The sequence below is a fragment of the Erpetoichthys calabaricus genome, chromosome 2 (assembly GCF_900747795.2).
Source record: "Erpetoichthys calabaricus chromosome 2, fErpCal1.3, whole genome shotgun sequence".
NCBI classification, from domain to species: Eukaryota; Metazoa; Chordata; class Cladistia; order Polypteriformes; family Polypteridae; genus Erpetoichthys; species Erpetoichthys calabaricus.
Genome location: NC_041395.2, coordinates 319,149,532 through 319,176,050, shown reverse-complemented (window position 1 = coordinate 319,176,050; position 26,519 = coordinate 319,149,532). Strand labels below are relative to the sequence as shown.

The 26,519-nt window shown below is 37.6% G+C and overlaps 1 protein-coding gene across 1 annotated transcript in view; it reads right to left on the bottom strand.

Annotated features, from left to right (window-relative positions):
* The window catches only part of zfand4 (zinc finger, AN1-type domain 4), a 100,650-nt gene that overhangs the window by 18,347 nt on the left and 55,784 nt on the right, over positions 1-26,519 (bottom strand). Inside the window, exons 3-7 of the mRNA XM_028795929.2 lie at positions 15,547-15,622; positions 12,485-12,552; positions 11,798-11,984; positions 10,446-10,593; positions 5,723-6,874 (exon numbers count right to left, since the gene is read on the bottom strand). Coding sequence (XP_028651762.1) covers positions 5,723-6,874; positions 10,446-10,593; positions 11,798-11,984; positions 12,485-12,552; positions 15,547-15,622 — 1,631 coding nt within the window. The remainder of the gene's footprint in view (positions 1-5,722; positions 6,875-10,445; positions 10,594-11,797; positions 11,985-12,484; positions 12,553-15,546; positions 15,623-26,519) is intronic.

Below are 26,519 nucleotides of genomic sequence, written 5' to 3'. Positions count from 1 at the left end.
AGACATTGGTTGCAAGGAAGAAATGGGCATGGCAGATGTCTAAGATGCTCTCGCCCATTCCAACTTTGGGATGAGCCTGGTTAAATGAAGGCATACATGCAAAGAAAATCTGAGTAAATACAGGAGCACAGTCAAAGGAGGTGGAATGTAAGAAAGAAAAAAAAAAAAAAAAAGGATTGTTTCATTAAACTGACTACTGGACCATTTACTACCAGGATGCTGCAGTACAGCTCTATAAATAAATGATAGATAAACTCTGTCAAAACTTGCAAAAAAATGTAAAGCGAAGTATTAGAAAGCAACTGTTTTCTTATCAAAAGTAACACTGTCAAAAATGTAAAGAAACTTATTTTCACCAGAAACATGACTAAAAGTCTGCATTTGAATTAGAGAACCTGAATTGTGGCACCATGCGGAGTGTTTTCTTAGATTCACATGTGCCCCAAACCTGTACAAATCCCATACCAAATGATATATAACAGAGACCAGAATGGCACACACAAACAGATACACACTACAGCCATTGTATTAATGTAATAAAGTGATTTTTATCAATCTTTTTCTGTCAATTCAATGAATCAATGCAATGAAATTAGATTTTCAGGAACCTAAAGTAGAAGACAAATCACCTAGTTCATTAAGTTTGTTGAACGATATCCCCTCCCAAAAGAAAAGTGATGTGTAAAAACTGATCTGTAAATGACTGACATATCCTTTTGGCAAGCAGAATGAAGGCAAAACGAAGTCTGATTCATGATCATTTTTAATCTATGTTACACTGGGATCAGAGAGACTCGTAATTGTTTGCATTAGAGGAAAATGTTCAATTTTTGCTTTAAAGTAGTCCCAGTATCAGTGTAGTTACTAACTAGAGCTGCAACTTCAATCAGTGTGATACATAAGCAGCTCTCAGATGAGACATGGGGGAAAGACATAACACACACACACACACAGTGTTGTGAGACTTCACTCCCATCTTTCCCACTACTTACTTGGGGCCAGAGGTAATCCAACCTTCTCACTCCCAACCACTTTGCAAATACCCCAGACTTCAGACTGCCCAGAAACAATGCATCAAAACACAAGGATTTTTGTGAAAAACATCTGTTGTCTCTCTCACCCCTTCCACTCCTCAATCAACAAGAAGTTTGCAAAGTCTGTCTCTTGCTCTCTCTGGTAAACATTTTTAGCGTACAATTTTTTTTTTTTTTTAAATATTTGCAGAGATTGTCAGACTAATGCAGAAGAATATACAACAAGGACAAATGTTTATTATTAATAAATGTATCTAACATTACATTTTATTATTGACTAATATAAATCAATAATGGAAAGCTTTTGTTTCAGATGGGATTTTCAATGTTCGTGAGCTTTCATCATTGCTTAAAAATTAATACAGAAGCAGGAACTGCCTTTGCATTATTTTGCAATTTTTTAACCTGACGTATGTAAATTGTGAATACTACTTTTGATCAGAATTAACAAGCATGCAGAATAATTTTGCATATTAAAAGTACAGTAGTGCCTCATATTTCAAACTTAATTAGTTTCAGGAGATCGTTTGAACTAAATGTTCGAAGTCCGAATCAATTTTCCTCATTAGAATTAATGGAAAATGAAATAATTCCTTGAACCAAAAAATTAAAATTAAAAATTTTAATGCAGCAAATACACAATTTAAAGGTAAAAAAACACAATTAAAGCCCTAACTAATAAATTAAAAATTAAATGAAAACCATAAATAAAATATGTAAATACTATATAATAAAATGTCCTGTGTGGCTGGTGGAGAGGAACAGGAAGGTTACTATTTGGAAGGGGAGTCACCTTCCATAAACATGCTTTGTGGTAAGTTCCTTTATCACCTCATTTATCAACACTACAACATTCCACTTAGGCTCTGTTGCTTTCACACTTCTTAGATACCAAGCCACCAAAAATAAAGTGAAAAGAGCACTGAAAACATGCAAGCACAAGGCAAGAGATGGTTTCACAGCAAGAGCGAAACAATTTAGGCACACAACAGTTTACATTTATGCTTGCTGCTTAAGCAAAATTTGTTGCTGCTTTTTCACTGTGCATGCATTTCGAACGTAGAAGCATCATTCAAACTCTGGGTCAAATTTACTGTTCAAATTCTGGAACGTTCAAAGTACGAGGCACCAATGTATGTAAATTTTATGCTTTCAATTTTTTTCATATCAAGCCAACCTACTATTCTTACATTAAAAAAAAAAAAATTCCCTTACATAAGAAAAGCAAAAATACATACCCATGCCTGAACAACCAAAATTATAATATTACGAATGGAGGATTTAAGAAACACCACCTTTAGTTGTCTGCACCTAATCAGGGGGTTGGTTGTTTCGAAACACTCAATTCCAGAAAAGGATATGAAACACATGGGCCACAATTATAGGCACCCCTAGAAATTCTTATGGACAAAATGTTAATAAAGCATTTTCCATCAATATATTATGTTTCTAAGATGATCAGAGTGTGCTGAAACTTTCAAGCAGCAAATCAGGACTTCCTGTTTCACTGGGGTATAAATATAAGGTCACAATGAGGACAAATATTTATTCATCAGTAAGAGATAAGAACAATTCAAATGCGAGAAAAGTGTGTTGACCTTCATTAGTCAGGGAATGGATATTAAAAAAAAATCATCTGAAATACACATAATAGCTACTGTTAGGGCACTAATAAAAAAGTTGCATGTTTGGGTCACTAAGTCTCCAGACATTACCTTCGTGCCAACCGATTATTTGGAAGGTATGGCTGAAAAAAGCCATTGCTGTCATTTTACCAGAAAAATAAAGCACCTGTTGTTTACTAAATGCTGGTGAAATTTTAATTGCAAGCATGTATCAAATTAAATGAAAATTGGGTTTTTGGTAAGTTAGGTCTGTCGTGAAAAGAACGATGGCTATACAAAATAGAACCTGATCGCCACTGTCAGGTATGCTGCACTTTCTGTGATGTTGTTGGGCTGCCTTTTTTCCACAGGCCCTGGGAACATTGTTAGAGTGCATGGTTATCATGGAACTCATAAAAAAAAAAAAAAAAAAAAAAAACCAGGAGATTTTAAGTGTAAATCTGGCTGCCTCCAAAACATATGTCCAAATCAACGCAAAGATAGTTAAAAGGAACACAAAGCTAAATTTCTGCCATGGCTGCCAGAGTCTACTGGCCTAATCTCATTGAAAACCTGTAGGGTGAGCTGAACAGGACAGTACACAATACAGGACCTTTGACACTAAAAAATCTTTCCAGATCATCCAAAGACAAATGGTCTCGGATTCCCTGCTCTGTATTTTCCAACCTTAAAAGATGTTATAGGAGATGACTCAGTGCTCTCTTATTTACACGGAAGTTTGTTTAAAAAAGTATCTAATGGGGTGCAATAATCATCACACGTTTAGTAGTTTTGTTAAAATTAATTTCTTGAAGAGGAATTATTTTTCTCAAATTTACTTCAGGTAAAGGTTAGATTTCTTATATTTTTCAGTGCAAGATTAAGGTAATTCAACCATAGTTGAATTTTTTTAGAACCTTCCCCACCTGCCCAACTAATCTTTACCAGTGATGCCAATAATTATAGAGGAGAATGTGTGTGTTGGTAGTCTACTGTAGCTAAGAATTTATTTTGATAGGTCAACTGTTATCCCATATCCAGCTGTGTAACTACTGTTAGCAGTTAAATGAATCTCTGTTTGGTAGGCCTCACCTTTATAATAAATGAATAAATACATACAATTTGGGAAACCCTACATTATACTATTAGTATTTAGCCAAACGATACTTGCATCAAAATGTTATACTGTCAACTAAGAGAACATATTCAGAACAAAATTAATTAATTTAACAAAATTAACTGATTTAATTGAAGGTCACACAGACAGGAACTATCACCACTATAGAAAACTAGAGGAAGGAGAAAAGATCCCTACTAAAGAGTACTGCAATATTTTTTGTAAAACTATAGTACTGATACACTAAGGAAAAATATCAGGAATTTAACACTGTCCTGCCTTACAGTATACAGATATGAGAAACTATGCTATAGCATACAGCAGTGGTAATAAAAATAAAGTACCATCTGTCATGTTATAGCCACATTACCAATCACTGATCAGATCATTTGCAATTTAGATAGGTGGCCAATCAATTGAAGCGTTGCAAGCAATAAGCAAGAAACCTAGGCTGAAATCACACATCATAATCAAGCTTCTGTGGACACTTGGCTTTCCCCTGTTCTAAGTTGCAAAAGTTCATCTAAATCTGAGCAACAAGGAAGCTCTAGCAGCAAAAGAAAACTGCAAGTGAAGCATCACAAGACCTGATTCCCACCTCATTAACTAACAAGGAACTTTAATGTTTGAGAAATGAATAATGTGCAACAAGAAAAATTCAAATATCAACTACTGGTTTACAGCCCTACTATAAACCTAAGGGCCCACCTCGTACTAGCCCTGCGCAAAACTCAGTTGATGTACCAATGTGTGTATAGCATACAGAAACTGAATATTCAGTCTTATTGTGTAGATTACCAAAATATTTTAAATCCAAATGTATTATATTGAGGAGGAAAAAAAAGGGGGTGGGAGGTTGTGCACAGTTTAAATTAGGAGATTCGGTAGAGTGCAAAATAATAACATTTTCGACTATAGGGATACAATTTAAACCTCAGCTTCAGTGTAATATACTTAATATACTGTGAAGAAAAAAACCCACTACACATTGTGTTATGATCTAATTATTAGATCATCACCCCTGGCAATTCCCATTGTTATTGCAAAGCATCACCGGTTTCATTTTGTCATTCCAATGTAATGGCAAAATATTATACAGCACATTTAAAGAACAGTAGCAAAAAAACAAAACAAAAAAAAAAAAAAAACACACCCATCCATCCATCCATCCATTTTCCAACCCGCTGAATCCGAACACAGGGTCACGGGGGTCTGCTGGTGCCAATCCCAGCCAACACAGGGCACAAGGCAGGGAACCAATCCTGGGCAGGGTGCCAACCCACCGCAGGACACACACAAACACACCAAGCACACACACTAGGGCCAATTTAGAATCACCAATCCACCTAACCTGCATGTCTTTGGACTGTGGGAGGAAACCGGAGCGCCCAGAGGAAACCCACGCAGACACGGGGAGAACATGCAAACTCCACGCAGGGTGGACCCGGGAAGCGAACCCGAGTCTCCTAACTGCGAGGCAGCAGCGCTACCACTGCGGAACCGTGCCGCCCATAAAAATGGATGGATGGATGGATGGAAAAAAAAACAATCAGGCAAATAAAAAAGTATTGTTATTAAAGAGGGAAAGCTACTGGAATTGAGAAGTTGAAGGTTGACAGTCATCGCATACTACAAAACTACTGAAAGAAACAATATTTTCAGTCATCAAAATGAGTTCCTTATACTCCTTTGTACGAAATTGTACCTGCTGCTTGGTATAGCAGCATTTACTTGCACAGCTCTTAAAGTACATACCACTCAACATTTCATCCGACACCTAAAAACAAAAAACTCGTTATAGCACATAGTTCTAAGTTGTTTCACAGAAGACACTGATTTCTATAAAGTTAGAAAATGTCATTCAAAATGAGGTAGATTGAAAGAATGGCAGAAATAAGTTTAGTTTAATGAGAAAACCCAAGAATAGTATAAAGACTATTAAAGAAAAAATAAAACCTTTCACTCACCATTGCAGAGCTAGAAGTGTCACCAGCTGGAGACATTTTTCTTAACAGGTCTTCCTGAAAGAGATGAAGGCTGTTGGGAAGGACTCCTGAGGTTGCACACAGACTACTCGCACCAAAATTCTTCTGTGAAGTGTTTCCACTCGAGCTTCGAGCCAGCGAAGCCAAGAGGCCTAGGTTATTTACAGAGCCCAGGGGCTCCTTAGAAGCCTTGTTGGCAATTTCGGTTATGTCTCTTGCCTCCGTTTTAGAAAGAACATTGGGCCGCTTGCCTGTAGAGTCCACTGCTACACCACGATATCTGGGAGTTCGAATAGGAGAAGCACTTGGCATGCTGGAGCGCTCCCCTGACTTCAGCATTGTGTGGGCCATATGAGGCCGAAGGCTAGCACTGTACTCAAAAGGTTTAGGAAGTCTCTGTAATTTTCCAATAGTGCTCAGCTGTGATGGATACTGGAGTCCAGCCAACACTTTAACGGCCTTTAATGATGTCTGGTCAGTACTCAAAACTCCTGTGTCCATCGAATCAGAGCTCAGTGCCTTAGGTAGAAAATGTAAAACAGCATCCTCTTCTATTGATCCCAGTCCTTTACTTGTGTGTTCAAGCTCAATGCTTACAGTTGAACTTGGATCACAGTCAGCAACGCTTTCACTTACCACAGCAAAAGGATCCTCATGGGTACTGGTCACAAGATCATCTTCAGCTTGTAGGGAGTATTTCTGAGAGTCTAGTGTCTCTTCTAAGAGGTCACCTTCCTCCCTGTCCTCTAGAGAGGTTAAAGGAGGAAGAGAATTTCTTAAAAGTTTTGAATTTCCAAGTTCCACCCGTGACACTTTGGGAGGAGATCTAATTTTGGTCAATGGTGATCCAAGCACAGGACACTTCCAGGTTTCTTCTTCATTTAGCAGATAGCAGCTGGAAGAAGGGACTGTGCTGCTGCCAGGTGAAGTAAGTGTTGACAATGGTGAGTGTACAGATGATGCAGCAACTGAGGGATTATGGTCACCTACAGGAGGTAGGCATGATGCAGGATTCAAGGACTGGCCAATGTGAGGAAGGACTCTAAAAAGGCGCTGACGAGCAGTATTCATAGGGCTACTTGAGGCACGTGGACCAATGGGGGGCCTTGGCTTCACTTTGGCAGTCTTCTTGGGCTGTAAAAGATAAACACCATTGAAAATAAATATATTTTCTGTTTAGATTGTTAGTGTTTCTCACCTAAAAACAAAACTATATTTGAACAGCAATCATTAAGGCTCTAACCATCTGGACATTTCAGATGTAATAACAGAAGGTTTTAATTGTACATTAACCAACTCCACTGACTTAAATTTGAGAAAAAAAAATTGATTCCTTTAAAATTGTGTAGTACAGTAAATCCAGGAGTTAAACCTCAACACAAGTCTGCGAAAAGCAAAAAACATTAGATACAAAAATCTTCAAAAAACGATAATGTCTCAGTAATGCTACTCTCAGCTCTTCCACTGCATTACAGCTTCTATTTTCAATTTGTTTCCTCTGACTGCCTGGTTATAGTTTACCAATGAAATTTTAAATTATTTAAAGAGACTGTCTAGAACCCTAGGAACCCTCTAAATGCAGTTTTTCCCCTTTGGTCTAGTCAATTACAACGGACACTTCTACCTCTTGCTGAATCACAGCATTACAGAGAAAAACATAGCACATATTTTATATATGTTGCCCTCAAACAGAAAACGCTCAGTATTCACTTATCTTTAAACACTGCAAATTTTTATCTGAATTGCAAAGTGCTCTATAAATGCTGTTTTTCCAAGATTGTTGTCCACCTTTCATGCAGGGGCACTTTTATGAGACAGTGCAGCCTTTTCAAATAAAACTATCCGATTCCTCTAAGTTATGATTCCTTTGAAATTAAAGTATAGACTTACTCCCAACCTACTGAATTGCAGTTTACTTTCAGTTTTGGAGTGAATCAAGCACAGAGGAAAATGCCACGCATACTGGAATAGATGGATTTCTTGGAATACACAAAGATAGTGTTATGTAAATGAGATGATTCCAGGACTTGTACCATAACCCAGAACAGCAGTATTCCTAATCCAAATTATGGGGAAGTGATAAAACACAAAACAGATTAAGTTACCTGGAAAGAAGTTACATTCAGCTTGGAACACCCTGGTGTTAGTTACATAGCACTGATCTGATTTTGATACAATTTATTAATCCCTGAGGGGAAATTGTCTTTGTTTGCAGAATAAAGAAAACAAGCTGGATGGAAGGTTAAATTAGTATGCTCTTTGCCCACAGGTTTTGCCATCACACATGCTATAGAAAATGCTGTTTGTGGTACTGATTACTAAAATAAATAGATTAATGTAGGGCTGGGGAGGAAGGCATGCAGTGACTACTTAGCAAACTCAGACTACTGTAATCTTTTCACCCTTATAAGTAAAAAGGGCAGATCATGCATTCTGTAAAGATGTCTGTTTTTGTTTGTTTTTTTTCCCTAAATGAAAGAGCAAGTCCTGGGACACAATACCTACAAGGAAGTTGACATCGGAAAAGTAGCAAAACTTTTCACGTGATGGATCGAATGCCCCTTTATTGGCTTATGCTAGAGAAGGGGTTTTCGGTATTTTAGTTTATGTCCATCCACAACAAACAAACTGGAATGGCTAAAACACACATATTACTGTTTAAACATAAAGAGGACAATGCCAGCTTTCCATGCACCAGCATCAGTTCAAGCTTGGATACGTTCATTTAGCTGAGGCACATAGTGTTAACAACCTTGGATTGTTATAAGGAAGAGTGTACAGTGATCCCTCGCTATATCGCGCTTCGCCTTTCGCGGCTTCACTCTATCGCAGATTTTATATGTAAGCATATTTAAATATATATCGCGGATTTTTTGCTGGTTCGCGGATTTCTGCGGACAATAGGTCTTAATTTCTGGTACATGCTTCCTCAGTTGGTTTGCCCAGTTGATTTCATACAAGGGACGCTATTGGCAGATGGCTGAGAAGGTACCCAACTTACTTTTCTTTCTCTCTCTCTTGCGCTGACTATCTGTGATCCTGACGTAGGGGGTGTGAACAGGGGGGCTGTTCGCACACCTAGACGATACGGACGCTCGTCTAAAAATGCTGAAAGATTATCTTCACGTTGCTACCTTCTGTGTGCAGCTTTTAAGTATGCTGCACAGTGCTTCGCATACTTAAAAGCTCAAAGGGCACGTACTGATTTTTGACTTTGTTTCTCTTTCTCCCTGCTCCTGACGGAGGGGGTGTGAGCTGCCGCCTTCAACAGCTTTGGCTCTTAAGTATGCGAAGCACCTCCGGTACAAACAGCCCTATTGATTTGTTTGCTTTACTCTCTGTTTCCTTTGAAGAGGAAGATATGTTTGCATTCTTTTAATTGTGAGACAGAACTGTCATCTCTGTCTTGTCATGGAGCACAGTTTAAACTTTTGAAAAAGAGGCAAATGTTTGTTTGCAGTGTTTGAATAACGTTCCTGTCTCTCTACAACCTCCTGTGTTTCTGCGCAAATCTGTGACCCAAGCATGACAATATAAAAATAACCATATAAACATATGGTTTCTACTTCGCGGATTTTCTTATTTCGCAGGTGGCTCTGGAACGCAACCCCCGCGATGGAGGAGGGATTACTGTATAGGAAAATGAATTATTAAATCATACAATATAAAACAGCACTCTATACGACCCCAAGAACTTTCACCTGTTCAAAATCTGGAACAGGAAATGCAACTGATGCAAAGATTTACCAGACACAAAGAAAATGCAATATCAACAAATGCATATACCTAACATATTACCTGGTGGTATTTTAATTTGCAAAAAAAAAAAGATTTTCAGATTTCAGGGATCAAACTATTCAGTGCCTATTGTACTCTTTTAGAAGAGATAATGGATGGTTTCACCAACTCTGAGGGTCAGTTCTGAGGCTTATTTAATAAAGAGGTGAAAAATCTAAGTTTCAACATTCTGACTTCATGTTCCAATGCACATATGGTCTTTTAAAGCCATGAACTAAATGGGATATATAATTTAATGGAAGACCTAAAACACACTTGTGTCTGGTGTCGTTGATAGCTAATTTACCTTTCATATAGCAAAAACATTTTGATTCTAGAAACAGTTTATTCTGTCCAGTTAAAGCAATATTGTGTACTGCATTTTTACCTGCATACTCAGAACCACAAACTAAGAAAATAATTTTTCAGAAAATCAAGTATTTTGGCTGGTATGACATGTTTAATAACTTAGCATTTCAAGAGACTGGTCTGGTTATTTTCTTTTTTGGAACAGTCAAATCTAACACATGAAGAGGTAATATTAAGTTGCCCAATAACACAAATGATTTCTAAATGTCTTCTTCCAACCTGAAACAAAAAATAGAAGTTACCAAAAAAAAAAAAAGCTTCCCAAAAAGTCTTTTTATTTAATAGGACAACTGACTTTTGAATAAAAAGCATCAGCTTAAATACCTTTGTAAATGAAATTGTTAATTTAAAAAAAAAAAAAAAAAAAACACTCCCCAATTCACAGAACATTAATATTCATTTACAGTACTGCTGAAAAGGTCCCACTAAAGAAAATAAGGGAATGGGTTGCGATTTTCCAAAAAATTATCTGAACAACCACCAATACATATCACAAGGCGGAAAACAGCCTTCAAGCACCCTAGCACACCTAGTTACTTAAAAAATGTGTGCTGCATACCTTTTTGCTGAGGTTCATACTTTCCATCTTTGCCTTGAGCAACTTCATTTTGTTCATGGTGATTGAATTTTCAATAATCTGTTGCCCAGATGGTGAAGCTTCACTTTCTTCCTCCTCTTCAGTATATAAATTATAAACAGATCCACCACTAAAAACAGAGTATCCATTTATTATATGATAAGGAGGACATAATGTACTTTTTCTTTAAAAAAAACAGAAGTAGTTTTGTGTTCTCTGCCTAATTTGCAATGCTATCATTAATAAAGTAATAACTTCAGAGAGGTGTGACCAAGACTTCACTGTAACCCATCTCACTTTTTAAGGTATTGCATTTGGGTTTGGGGGAATCCTACAAATCACAGCTGTTTTATGGGCAAAACTGAATGCTGCCACCCTGGAATAAATAGGTTGTGTATGAAAAACTTGTAAACTTATTTTATTAGAGGCAGACTAAACTGAACTCACAATACTTTTACTTGTACCTTTGTAAACTCATAAAATATTTTTAGAATAGTATAGTCATGAAGAGCACACTCACCTATAAATGTGGTCCTAAATGAGAAAGGCAAAAGTCAAATGTACAATAAAAGCAGCAGTAGCTAAACACATTTTCTATAGAAATCTCCACATACTGCTTACTTGTATAATTTTAGGAAAATTGATCTTCTGCTCTAGGAGGACAGAGATAAGGGACACCAGCTCTTTGTATAGGACCTTCCTGCATATTACTCTCACTAGATTCATTTACAGTTCAAATTTCTTTCAGTTGCACCTTACGGACGTGAGAAGAAGCTGAAGTTCCCCCAGAAAAAAAACTCCAATAGAGATAATGTGTAAAGATAGTGTGACTATGTCAAGTACAGGATCACTAGGCACAGACAAAAACACTATTCACAGAGCTATATACCTTCCTGAATTCATTAGACAAATAATGTAATTTGGTGCAAGTTACTTATTGACAAAGTTCATTCATGCAAGAAAAGAAACAGCAGGGATAAGCAGACATTAGTTATCAGCACTTGTATTTATGAACCTGGAAGTATCACAAAGAAATCAGTAGCACTCACAAAGTGAAAGTATATGCTGCACTGTGAAGCTGAAAACAGTAATACCCTTATTAGGAAGTACTTAGATATTTAGTGAAGGTTTACTGAAAATGTATTTTCTTTTTATGTTCTAACAATGATACATAAGGAAAGTAAAACTCGCAAAAGATAACTGCAGAAAAGTAAACTAAAACTTAGAAGAAGAAACACAGAAAACTCATTTGAATAAGTAATTACTTTAAACAAAAGAAGTGGAAAATAAGTAAAATCACATTTTTTAAAATAAGCCTGTTTAAGATAACACACCTTAGTGATTCAGACATTGGTGTTAAAGTACCATCACCACGGTCCACAACACGAAAGAAATTGAGCTGGTCACCTTCTCGGTAGACAAGGAAGGTCACCTGCTTATTTGAAGATGACTTTTCCCAGATATCTTCCTGATTTGGATCCATAAAATCCACCATTTCCTTAATTGGGTCATCCATTGGGACTTAAAGGAAAAAAAAATATATTAAGCTGCATAACAATCAAGAGGATATTACACAAAACTAGCAATGCAAAGTAATAGGCTCAACCTCTTTAGTGTGCACATAGGATTATTACATCTCTGAAGGTCCTAATTTTATACGCTGGTCATTGCAAATTATTGTAAAAATATTCATTTAAAAAAAAAAAATAAGTGTTGCTTTACAACTAGCATAAGCACAACAAAAACACACACACACATTTAGATAAGTAATGCGATTGAACAGCTACATAGTTTTGCAGTACTGAAGCAACCAACTTCTATGTATATAAACAAAAAAAAAAATCTTCATATTTTTTCTTTCAATAAATGCAATTAAAAGTATTTACAAACAGTGAAGCTTTGTTTTGCAAATGACATTTTAACACAACAAAAACTGCAAGAAAAAAAATGTAAAATACTTTGAACCTTTGAATTATGGAATAAATAAAGCAAGTGCTTGCAATTATACTAGGAATACATACCTCTCCTAGTGTTGATGGGGCCACCTCTCATGGCAAGAACAAGCTTCAACGTGCATCCTTCTGAAATGCTAGGGCATATAAAGCTGACTGATTAATAAATGAACTAGAACTGAAAGGCTATTGTGAAAAAACTTAAGACTAGGTGAACCACAGAATAGGTCTACAAAGCAAGATGGTTAAATTACATTTAGTGCAATTCACAAATTCAGACTACAAAGGTGGAGCAGCCTGAAATGGGCATGAAGACTAAGCAAGTTCTATGCACTTGACAATAATGACCGCATAATAAACCCATAAGACTAAACCCTTTCTAAGTTTAAATCGGTCTGCGCAGATAAATGTTTAAATTACTCAATTAATTGAGATCAAAAAGCAATTCACATTTACTTGTATATTGTGGAAACTATGTACACTGCAGTCTCTACAAGAAAACAAGTCCCAAGAAATGCTGTCAGCTTCACGCAATAACAGGTGTTCACATAACATTCCTACAATTAATTAGCATAGAACCTGGCCAAATGAGGAAACCTTGCACAACTGAAATTTCCTTAGTAATAGAGGAATAAACTATGATTTATATATCCGAGTTGATATCATTAATTGGGAGATGTTTGAGGATGCAGCTGATGGCAACATCAATGAATTCACAGACTCTGTCACAGGATATATCAGCAACTGCATTGATGATGTTGTCACTAAAACCACCGTTTGCATATATCCTAACCAGAAACCCTGGGTAAATAGGGAGATTCGGGCTAAGCTCAAGGCGCGGACCTCTGCCTTTGGCTCAGGGGACTCTAATGCATACAAAGCAGCCAGATACGACCTCCGGAGGTCCATCAAGAAGGCCAAACGGGACTACAGGGACAAAGTGGAGTCAAGCTACCACAGCTCTGACACCAAGCGCCTGTGGAATGGACTGTGCTGCATCACTGACTATAAAAAGAAAAACACATTCAGTGTTCAGCCCACTGCATGTCTTGCAGACGAGCTCAACACTTTCTATGCTCGTTTTGACGCAGCCAACAAAGAACAGGTGCTATATCCTCAAGGGGGCAGTGAGTCTGTCACTCTGATCCTTGAAACGTCTGATGTGAGAAGGTCCTTCAAAAAGGTCAATCCTCGCAAAGCTCCGGGACCAGATGGCATCCCAGGCCGTGCCCTCAGGGCGTGTGCTGACCAGCTAGCAGGTGTGTTCACCAAAATTTTCAATCTCTCCCTGAGGCAGTCAGTGGTCCCCACTTCCTTCAAGGCATCCACCATCATTCCTGTCCCAAAGAAACCGGTGGTCTCCTGTCTGAATGACTATCGCCCGGTTGCACTGACATCGGTCATTATGAAGTGCTTCGAGCAACTAGTCAAAGGTTACATCTGCTCCTCCCTCCCTGACACGCTGGATCCTCTCCAATTTGCTTACAGAGCAAACAGATCGACAGAGGATGCCGTTGCGCTAACAATAAACATTGCCCTCACCCACCTGGAAAGAGGAAATACATATGTAAGAATGCTGTTCATAGATTACAGCTCGGCATTCAACACCATCATCCCCTCAAAACTCGTCTTGAAGCTTGACGACCTTGGGTTGGGGACGACCATCTGCAGATGGATTTTCTCTTTCCTCACAAACAGGTCCCAGGTGGTGAGAGTCGGCAAACACACATCCTCATCACTCATTTTAAACACAGGAGCGCCGCAGGGCTGTGTGCTTAGCCCCCTCTTGTATTCCTTGTTCACCCATGACTGTGTTGCAAAACACGGCACAAACACCATCATCAAGTTTGCAGACGACACAACCATCATAGGCCTTATCACTGACAATGATGAGACGGCCTACAGAGAGGAGGTGCTGGCATTGAGTAATTGGTGCCTAGATAACAACTTGTCTCTTAACGTCAGCAAAACCAAGGAGATGATTGTGGACTATCGAAAACAACAAGGCAGAGAACACCAGGCCATCTACATCAGTGGCATAGAAGTTGAAAGGGTCAACAGCTTCAAGTTCCTCGGAGTAAACATCACCAAGGATCTCTCGTGGACCCTTCACATAGACACTGTGGTCAAGAAAGCTCGCCAGCGGCTCTACTTCCTGAGGAGGCTGAGGAAGTTTGGCATGAATGCCAACATCACCTCAAACTTTTACAGGAGTGTGGTCGAGAGTCTGCTAACGGGCTGCATTACCGTCTGGTATGGGAGCTGCTCTGCCAGCAGCCGGAAATCACTACAGAGAGTGGTGAAGGCAGCAGAGCACATCACGGGCAAGAGTCTTCCTGCCATTGAAGACATTTACCTCCATCGGTGCTTGCGTAAGACAAGCAGCATCATAAAATACCACAGCCATCCAGCACGCCAGCTGTTCTCCTTGTTACCGTCCGGCAGACGATACAGGAGTCTGGCTGCTCGGACTACAAGACTTAAGAACAGTTTTTACCACCAGGCCATTCGACTCCTCAACAGCAACACCTGAACACTTACACACACTTACATTACATCTACATTGCACTACTCACACACAAACTGTACCTGCACACACTCTGAATACTGACTGGAACATGCATCTGCACTTTATGGAATATGCATCTGCACTTATAAAACATTATCTGTGCAATAACTGTCATTTGTACTTGCTGCTCATTCAACTCATATTGCTCTATAACTTCTTTTAAAACGTACACATTTTATTTTATATGGCTTGTCTATTTTTAACTTGTAATCTTTTTTTAAGCTTTATTGGATCTAGGCTGAGTGACTTGTTTTTCTCGTCATACACATTTCATTGTATGTTGACTCTGTGTTAACCTATATATGACAAATAAACCTAAACCTAACCTAATGTCTGAGTAATGAAAAACAATGTCTGATATAGCTGACACACTTTGGTAATGATCCATGCAAGTCCAGGAAAGGTCATTCGTTGTCAGCACATGTAAAACACCTGTGCACACTTGTTTTGAAATGGCATCTTTTGTAAGATACTCTTTCCAACAGTAATACACTGTGAGTGCCCATGTTCGTTGCCTTAGCCTGAACCCAAAAAATGATCACTATGATGAATTTTTACTTACTTGTAATCATTTAAGCAGTATTCATCTTCTAACTCAGCATTATTCCAAATCAGATGTTGCTGTGCCACAGGAATACCTTGAAAACAAATAAAATATTTTGAAATCAAAAAACATTTATCATTACATAGGAAAGAAATGCAATTATTTACTTTAGAACATAGTGACACAACAGATAATGCAGGTGGAGGTTATCATTCAGATGGAAAGAACTTAAACAGTAACTCTTATAAGACATTTTCCTGGGGACACACCAGTCTAAATTACATCTATTCATTTTGTAGGAATGTACCAGTATGTTGTAAAAGTTGTGGTTCACCACCCCAGTTTGCCAATCAAGAGGCACGGTCTCGGACTTCAAAGCAATGCTGAACAAACGTGTCAGCCCAGAGAGCCCAACAACATTCAGAGCCTCCAGGAACACAGGAATTTTTTTTTTTTTTTTTTTTTAAATTGATTTTAATTAGAAACAGGTAACATTACATACAATCAAGTCAAACTTAAAACAAAATTCAACTCCCACCCAAAAGAGCGAGCAGAGAACTAGCAACCAAGGCTAATCTTTAAGAGTATCCTTTTTTCCCCCCTAAATGCAAACGTATTCTAAAATGTTATTGATTAGATCCGGCTATAATTTTAAAAAAGATTTGAAAAGATCCTCTAAGTGCAAATTAGATTTTTCAAATTTTAAAAATAGTATAGAACAACGGTTACCAACTGGATTCTTCCAGTTGAACAATACAGGTCTACTTGCTAGTAGTGAGGTAAAGGCAATTAGTTTGTTTGTCCTTATCCACTTTAGCCTGTCTGGCAGTACTCCAAACACCACTGTTAATGAGTCTGCAGTGACTGTGACACCAAGGCTGTCTGATAGGCAAAGACTTTTGTCCAAAATGTTGTTACTTTGATGCATGCCCAGAACATGTGGCCCAGTGAGGCTGGAGCTAAATTGCAACATTAACATTAACAGGTTGAATCTTGCCCTAAAAACACTTGACAATTTTAAACGAGATAAATTTGCTCCATAAATGATTTTGACACTAGAATTACCAGAGCCTACGAAAAAACTCGTAGATCCGGCCCACTTTAAATCGCTTCTTAAATCCGTTCACACCTCTCCGCCAGCGTCTTTTGTCCTCTAAATGTGCTGATAAAGACAAGCTGCCAGCAGCCGGCTATTCCATCCCCCCTCCGACTTAGAACGTGCACAAACTTTTCCCAGCTCATGCCTTGATTGATTATCTGGGAGTGAAGTGGAGTTTTAGAGTGGAAATAATAGATCGTTATTTGGAACACGCATTTCATGTGTGTTCCGTTTCTACAGGAATCTGTGTAAACACATTGTTAAAACAGAAACTTTTTCATATCTATAATAATAAAAGGCAAAGCCCTCACTGACTGACTCACTCACTGACTGACTCACTCATCACTAATTCTCCAACTTCCCGTGTAGGTGGAAGGCTGAAATTTGGCAGGCTCATTCCTTACAGCTTACTTACAAAAGTTAGGCAGGTTTCATTTCGAAATTCAAAGCGTAATGGTCATAACTGGAACATATTTTTTGTCCATACACTGTAATGGAGGAGGCGGAGTCACGTATCGCGTCATCACGCCTCCTACGTAATCACGTGAACTAAAAACAAGGAAGAGATTTACAGCACGAGTCACACGCGGGAACGAAGGTAAATGACGTTAATTTTTGACTGTCTTTTAATACTGTGTAAGCATACATATTAACACGTGCAATTAAACGTGTGCATTTACGGGGTGATTTCTCAGCCTTAAAAGCTCACCTTTTATCAAACGCGGGAACAAAGGTAACTGACGTTGTTCACTGTCTTTTAATACTGTGTAACCATACATATTCACACATGTGCAATTAAACGTGTGCATTTACGGGGTGATTTCTCAGGCTTAAAAGCTCGCCTTTTACTAAAAAGGTAAATGCAAAACTATTTTCAATCAGTTTATTGAAACGCTCCCGTTAAGGATTGCAATAACATATTCGCGAGATAAAAGAACGAAGTAGGGGGAAATGGAGGAACAGCCGCAAACAGCGAAGAGCAAAAAATTAATGAAACAATTGAGAACGGAGCGAGTTAAGCATACAAGCATGTTCATAAGGGAAACAAAGCACGGTGTAAAACGTAAGTTTTAATTAAGTTTATAGAAACGCTCCCGCTGCGGATTGCAATAACATATTCGCGAGATAAAAGTTTAATGAGAAGACACGAGGTATAAACGAACCAGACGCCGTGGCGCAACGTTAGGGGCAACAGTTCCAACCATTCTATGATCTGCTTCTCGCAACTGAAAGACGGCACATGGCGGATGTTAGCCGACTTGCTGACCGCAACATTAGGGGCTTCAACTACGGCGCTGACGCCATATCTCAGTGCCAACACTTTGCAGACTGTACTTAAAAGACACGCCCTCCTCACTGGACAGTTAAAAACACCAATCAAACTAACGATGACATCAAGTATTACCCAATCAAAAGTAGGAAAGGAGGCATCTTCATAAAATGCGTGTGGGATGATTTGCATGAGACGCTGCTTTAAAAAAAAAAATGATAAAAAAAATACGGGATAAATCCCGTCCAGTATTGATTCAAAACGGGACAAGCAATTTCATTCTCAAACGCGGCACGATTCCGTATTTTAAAGGACGGGTGGCAACCCTACAGTGCCAGGTAACCACCCATACAATCACATTGTGATTCAGACTAGGAATGCAATGAATGTAATTACCCCGATCTACATACAAGGCGAAAGTCTTGCAACATTCAAAGATGATGGTTTGGGATAAGTACACCATACAACATAAAAGAGCTTATGAAGCCTTGAACCGAAAAAAGCAACATCTCAGAGATCGTAAAAAAAAAAATAGGAGGTAATGTCGTTTTACTCGCTGTACATTTTAGTCAAACATTACCAGTTATTCCACGAGGGAGACCAGCAGATGAACTCAACGCGTGTTTAAAATCCATGCTTCTCCCACGCTCGGTTATATGTCGCGTGTTCTCCGGTAGATGCACCAAAAAATGTATACATTTAAGCATGTAATGGGCAAACAAAAAATGAGGTATACCCGAAGGCACTGCAGTAGTACTTCATGTAACTTTACTTCTTAAATGTTAATGTTTTACTGTTTAATAATTTATACGCTTCTTATATGTTGTTCAAATTCTTTTATCAAAATACCAGTGACAGCGCAATGCACGATAACATGGAGTGAATACACCATACGCATCCGCCCACGGCTGCCCTGCTGTGCGCAGATACCAGTTGATTCTACAATAAAATAAAATAAACATAAAAATAGTAAAACAATCATCACCCATAAAGCGTGTGTGTGTGTATATATGTGTATATATATATATATGTTGATATGTGGATGTGTATATGTATATATCACCCATAAAGCGGATAGTAGACGTGACGTACTATTTGTGTACCACATTTCAAGTGTATAGGTGAAACGGTTTGCGAGCTACAGGTCATTTAAAATCCTGGACAGACACACAAATTGCCACGGTAGCAAATTACAGAAGAAGATTTTACTGTTTAATAATTTATATTTATATGAAATGTGCTTCTTATATATTACTTCATATTCTCATATGATAATGATGTTAATGTTTATATTGATTTCTGTGTTATTAAAACTGCATGTATGTGTGTATATGTGTGTATATGTATATATATATATATATATAATATATATATATATATATATATACATATACACTAGCAAAATACCCGCGCTTTGCAGCGGAGAAGTAGTGTGTTAAAGAGGTTATGAAAAAAAAAAGGAAACATTTTAAAAATAACGTAACATGATTGTCAATGAAAGCCCGTTTCAGTCAGTAAGTCTTATGTGTGTGTGTATATTATATATATATATATATATATATAAATAAATAAAAGACAGCAACAGTTATAACAATGACAACACTATTACATTGACAATCATGTTACGTTATTTTTAAAATGTTTCCTTTTTTTTTCATAACCTCTTTAACACACTACTTCTCCGCTGCGAAGCGCGGGTATTTTGCTAGTTTTAGTAATAAACGTTACAAAATGTAGACATAAACTATAGAATGTGTAAAGCCTGAGTTCCAAAGATCAAATAAACACTTTTACATAAGCTTCAAGGCTGACACAACAGTTTCCATGGCGTAGCACGCTAAGGTTTGCCTCTCAGAGCGCAGCAGCTTTGCTGTGCCTCACAGACCTCAGTTCAATTCCCCGCTGGGGATTAAGTGTTACTTTTTCTTTTTAACCTCAAATGGACATAAAATTTATAAATTGGTATGCACTGTCAGTTAATGAGATCGTTATATTTTCATGTGGGATGCTCCTTTTCAGATATTTTTTTTTAACAATTGAGACTGCAATTAACATGAACAACTGTCCTTATAACTGTTATTTTTAAGATCTATAACACACAGACAGACAGAGCACTGTGTAGACAGACAGACAGACAGGCAGAGATATATAAATAAACTGGGAAGGCACATGTACTGAAAGAAAAAAATGATCAACATGTGCGTTGTTCCTGCTGCACTGAATAAGCTCACGTGCTCGAACATCACCCCTCCCCCCGATGTGACTCTCTAAGTAACAGCAGAAGTACAGACGCAAACCAAGTGCATGTGTGTACTGTATAATATTAACAAAAAGAGCAGCCTACTACTGAAAACGGCAAATATAGGAGTGAGTGGGGATCGAACCGGGGTCTCTTGATTACACTTGGTTTGCGTCTGTACTTGTGCTGTTACTTAGAGAGTCAGATCGGGGGGAGGGGTGATGTTAGAGCGCGTGAGCTTATTCAGTGCAGCAGGAACAACGCACATGTTGATCTTTTTTTTTTACACATTCTAAGTCGGTGGGGGGATGGAATAGCTGGCTGCTGGTAGCTTGTCTTTTATCAGCACATTTAGAGGACAAAAGACGCTGGCGGAGAGGTGTGAATGGATTTAAGAAGCGATTTAAGGTAGGCCGGATCTACAAGTTTTTAAGTAGGCTCTGGTAATTCTAGTGTTAAGTTGAATGACTGAATACTTTGCGCATATGGAGCTAGAGTGTATTCTATGCATGGCTGCCATCCGTTTCTGAAATATTAAGTGACAGATCCTTTCCTCATTGTACCCTGGCATCTTTGAAAAGAAGGGACTTTAAAATATTTTATAAATTGTAGAGTCTTCAAGACTGATCAATATTTCTTCTGGAATAGATAAGTTGAAGGGGAGGAAAAAATCGGGCAGGTTCTGTTCAGCAAAGTTTATAGCTTGAAAGTAGTGAAAGAATCGTGTTGATGAGAAGTTACATTTGAAGCGTAATTGTTCACAGGATGCAAAGACATTATCTATACAATTATATCTGTACAATCCTCTGATGTTTTAAGGGAGCTAACTTATTTGATTTTTTTTTTAAAATAAAATTCCACTGGGCAGCCATCAGGACTGGCTACTTTCCCACTCTGAAGTGAGTTTATAGCATATAGCGTCAGAGGTTTATCCAGTTCTACAGCACTAAGTATCTAGCTGTGGTATTTGTAATGAATCAAAACACTCATTAGCTTGTGTCTTGTATAGAATATAAAGGACTTGTAGTACTCTCTAAATGTGTAAGTTAAATTTTTATAGTCAATAATATTATCTATGTTAGTAATTGCCGTTATTGTATTGCAGACTTCTTGCTTGTGGATTTGTTGGGCTAAGATCTTATTGGCCTTCTCTCTGTGTGCATAACAATGATGTCGCAATTTAAAGATGAGCTGTTCCACTTCTGTAGTAGTCAAGAGGTTAAATTCTGGTTGTAAAACCTGTATTTTCTTACACAGTGCATCATTTGGAGATCTAGCCATGGAGGAATTTCTTTTAAAAAAACCTCAGCTCCAGTGATCAGAATCCCATGAAAGGTCACTGAAGATCTCTTTCCACTGTACAATGCCTACCATACACCGCGTTTATATAAAAAAAAACAAAAAACAAAACAATGCAACCCTCTTCTGATTTTACTAGAATCGACCTTCCATGGCCTCACCAAACTCTTCTAACACCAGAGTTTTTGCTTCCACTTGGCCTGTTGGTTCCTGTCAGCTGCCTCCACTGTTCAGGCCTCCATCTACCTGATGGCTCTTTATGGCTGGTGGTTATCTGTAAATAAATATTTAATTTTTCAAATCTTTTGTGACCCTTTTCATTTTTCTCAGGCATTCGAGATAAAGAGGACCTATAGGATAAAATATGGAGCATGAAGGCATGCCAATTTTAAATCCAAATTTTAAAAGTGAGCATTTTAAAAACAACAAGCTAATAAAGTTTCAAACAATCTGACATGGTGAAACATTTGCTTTGCAAAACCAACATCAGATATATTCAGGGTAAAGGGTAAAAATGTCCCCTAATGCTATAGGACCTTGGATAAAAATACATCAGAAATGTCTTCATGAAGTTCAACAACTATTTGAAATGGAGATCAAAAAATTTCTGATGTTGGGGGGGGGGGGGGGGGGGGGGGGAGTCAATTCAAATCCTCTATTCCAAGAGGGTTTAGTTTAGATGCATTTTTCATGTTTTTCTTGGCATGTTTTGAAGCAACTGGATAACAAATGTGTGGATTATAATACACAAGTAATATGATTTTTTTTTTTCTTTTTACCATGGACTTTTCACATCATTTGTCAAACTCTATTCTGTATGAAAAATGAGATTTTTTTTCTTGGCCACCACTACAAACTACATGGGGTACGAAATCATTCTTGGTGACAGTATTCCTTTAAGTGATCTCTGAAAACCATTCACTGTTTCTTATACTCTACTTGCTGGTACTGCTTGCGATTTCATTTCTATCGATCTATTTTCTTCATTCAGGTGTTGCTGCTAAATTGTTTTATACCTGAACATTCTATTTTTAAAAACCTATCATTCAAAATAAACAGTGCTACTGAACTCTTGCAGTGTTAATTGAACTTTCTAGCCTATTTTAAACGTATCAGTTTGTTTAGGCACTAAAAGTTCTTCACTTTAAATGCAGCTATACAGCATATAGTTAACTCCTATTTCACTTGATTTTTTTTTTTTTTTTTTTAGATTTCACAAACTTTTTAATCTAAAAACAGCTTTACACTGGAATTATAACTGCCATTTTGTAACATTTAGTAGCCTACTTAAAAATAAGGCTATTAATTTATTTCCTATTTTTTAGATTTTTTTTTTATTCTTTTGTAGTTTAAAATGTTTTGTTCCATCCTCCTGTCAAATTACACACAAAAGAATGATCAACTGAAGAAAATAAATGAGCACTGGTATCAGATGATGCCCTGAGTTTAATTTTCAGAATCCGTATCAGGAGAGAAAAAGTGGGATCACTGCATTCATAATTCAATGTCCCTTGATGTTCCCAAAAAGCATCTTTTAAATGTGTAAAAATAAAATGTCTTAATTTCATATGTGTAAATCTGAAACTACTCCACTTTTCTAAATGTAAAGTTAAAGGAAAACAGGGTCAGCTAATTAAACACTTGGGTCCGTTTTAACACTCTGAACGCAAGGTACAAGTTAAGTTGTATGCCACTGAGCCATTCAAGATGCAATGTACGAGAGAACTCTTACATCTTGTAGACACAGCCAGCTTGCAGACAAACTTTGCTGCAGCATTCTCAGTTATCTACTATAGTACTGCCATCTAATGCACAGTCACAGAAGTTTTTTAAAGATGCAATAAAAGTGTTAAAAGTTCAAGTACTTTGTCATTGTGTAACACAATGAAATTACTTTTTGTGACAGCCCCAAGGTGCATTTAAAGAAAAGTCAAATAATTCCAAATTTGTCATATATAGTGTTACGTGATCAAGTAACCAGAGCAAATTATTATTGTTCAAAGCATAGTAGCATAAATTGTTGTTGCACCTGTTAATGAATAGTACATTACATATTATATATTGTATTACAATAGTATGTTGCACATTACCCAATATAGCTTATTGCACATGTTCAATTAAAAATGATCTCAGACTGAGGAGATTTTTTAGTCTGTGTGTACATGGATTACCCTAAAGCATCTGCCTGATAGGAGGAGCTCAAACAAAGAATTTCTAGGATAAGTTTTGTCCTTGAGAATGTTTTTGGCCCTTCTCACACAGCGAGTCTTATACAAGAGTTCAAGTGATAGCAGTTCAGTCCCAGTAACAGCCACTAGTGCTGGGCGGTATACCGGTTCATACCGAAAACCGTTTTTTATTTTTGTTATGATATGGATTTTTCTTATACCGCAACACCGGTTTAAACTGCCTAAACGACATTCGGAATGTGGCGCAGTGGGAAACTGTTCAAGTGGGGACCTTTTTCACTGCTACACCACTAATCACAGAGGTGTTGCGCGGGGGCTCTTTTTCACTGCTACACTGCTAAATAGGTAGTGGTAGTGTAGGTATTGCGTGGTGAAAATGGACAGAGAACATTCCGAAACTGAAGCCGACGATAAAGTTGGACATGATGACACAGAAGAACTTTTGCCGAAAAAAAAGGAGTCGCGCCCATTGCCTGGAGATACTTTGGATTTAAAAGGTCAGATGTGGACCATTATCTTCAAATGTGTAAACACTGTTTCTATACTGCTGGATAAATACTGCAAGCCACGTTGTACTTGTTTTATTTGTTTCCAATACAGTGTAATGTACCTGGGTACTGTGTAATAGTGTGACGACATGTTGACTTTATTCTCGACATTTCCACTTTAATCTCGACGTTTATGTCAAGATTGAAGTCGACATGTTGACTTTACTCTCGTAATTTGTCATTAAAGTAGAATATCGTAAACTAAACTTCATCGTAAAATGAATATTTAATTTACTAGGTTTTCTCAAACCCCATCATAAGTTATATAGCACATCAAATGCTTTGTGTTAAGTGTTCCCAGTGCCATGTTAAATCGGTACGTGCTTCTTAAACTGACTTCCTCTTGTACTGAGGAGGCGCCGCAGCGATCGCCGCACAGAATACATTCACTTCATGATATTCCTGCTCTCAGAACATTTAGAATGCTAAGATAAATACTTGACATCATTTTCATGATGAAATGCATTAAAGCATGTATTAATCATGTGGGGGCACGGTGGCGTGGAGGTTGCACTGCTGCCTCGCAGCAAGGATGTCTCGGGTGTACCCTGCCTTGAATTTGCATGTTTTTCTGGTGGGTTTACTCGGCGTGCTTCAGTTTCCTTTCAAAGTCATGTAGGATGTGGGGTTTTGTTATGCTACATTAACCCTGCTAGTGTATGTATTGCTCATATTCACCGTGCGATGTGCTGGCGACTCGTTCAGGATTTGCTCCTGCCTCACACACAATGCTTGCTGGGATGGGCGCAACCCTGAATGGATGGCATAATTAAACATGTATAACGAAGATATTTTTAAAGTTCTGAACACTCCGTGGGCTAAGTTTATAACTAGTTTTAATTTCACAAAGACATTTATCGTGTGGTGACTGGTTATGTGGAGTAAGAAAAAGGAAGGATAGGAACTGGGGTTTTGGTACGTCAGACAGACAGCACGCGTATAATAAAGAAAGCCCGCTCAGAAGAACATCCATTGAATTCTGTGTTCGTGTCTCCGACCACCAGATCACATAAATATTGTGTAAATGTTGGGTAAGTTAAACCTGTGCGATACCCATTCATACATCCAGTTTTTTGAAGCCTTGTCACACCTGCCATAAAGTTCTCTACACTGAACTTACACCTGGGGACCCCTTACTGCCAGGGAGCAGCACTACCGCCTGACTACCGTGCATGTTTAATACCTGCTTTAATGCATTTCATCATGAAAATGATATCAAGTATTTATCTTAGCCTTCTAAATTTTCAGAGAGCAGGAATATCATTAAGTGAATGGATTCTGTGCGGCGATTGCTGCCAGCATCTCCTCTTAGTGCGGAGGAAGTCAGTTTAAGAAGCGTAGCGATTAACAACTGGGTCGGGGAACACTTCACACAAAGCATTTAATGTGCTGCATTAACTTATGACGGGGTTTGAGAAAATCTAGTAAAACATTGATTTTAGGATGAAGTTTAGTTTACGACATTCTACTTTAATTATAAAATAATCTACTTTAATTATAAAATAAACTGAGAATAAAGTGGAAATGTCGACTTTATTCTCGACATATAGTTTGTTTTTTTCTTCCTTGTGTCCGTATTTATTTTTCTTCACCGTGGCCCTAATACGATTCCGTAGGGCTATACCACAAATAGCATTATAAATGCAAGTTGCAGTTTTATTATTTATGTATATAGCTTAGCTTGAAGCAAGGTCCATATTAATGCAGTTTGCCTTAATGATGGTTCAGTTAGTAAAGATGTCATCACCAAGTTGCACTTGTTTTATTTTATTTTAATTTGGTGTATACTGTGTAATGCACCTGGGCTTGAAGTAATAGTGCAACTATCAGTAATACTATTATTCATTTTATTGTTATTATTTACTAGTTTAAATATTATAAAATGATGGTAAAGTTGTATAAAAAGCCACTTTAATGTGTCAGTGGACAGAGACTGTAAACATTAACAGAAAGTGTAGTTGGTTTATAAAAAATATTTACTATTTATTCCTTTTATAAGACATGTTCAGTGCAATACAACTTTTGACAAGCACCTCTGGATATTTTACTAAGTCTAAATGCCTCTTTGGATGGTTGAAAATATGTTGTCAAAATTATAGTTTAAGTTGTTTGCAAAATTTGTTCAATAAAAAGGTTCTATATTTTGACTACATCTGTCATGCAATGTGATTCCTTCTCTTCATTAGTGCCACCCCCTTGAAAACTATCACTTTATGGGGCCATGTAAACCTGTATTAATACTTGTGTGCACATTAAAATTTTTTTTTTGTACAATGTTCAATTCTCATAACAGTGGAATACAGCAGGTTATTCTTAGCCAGTCTACTGCAGTAATTGCAGTGGAAAA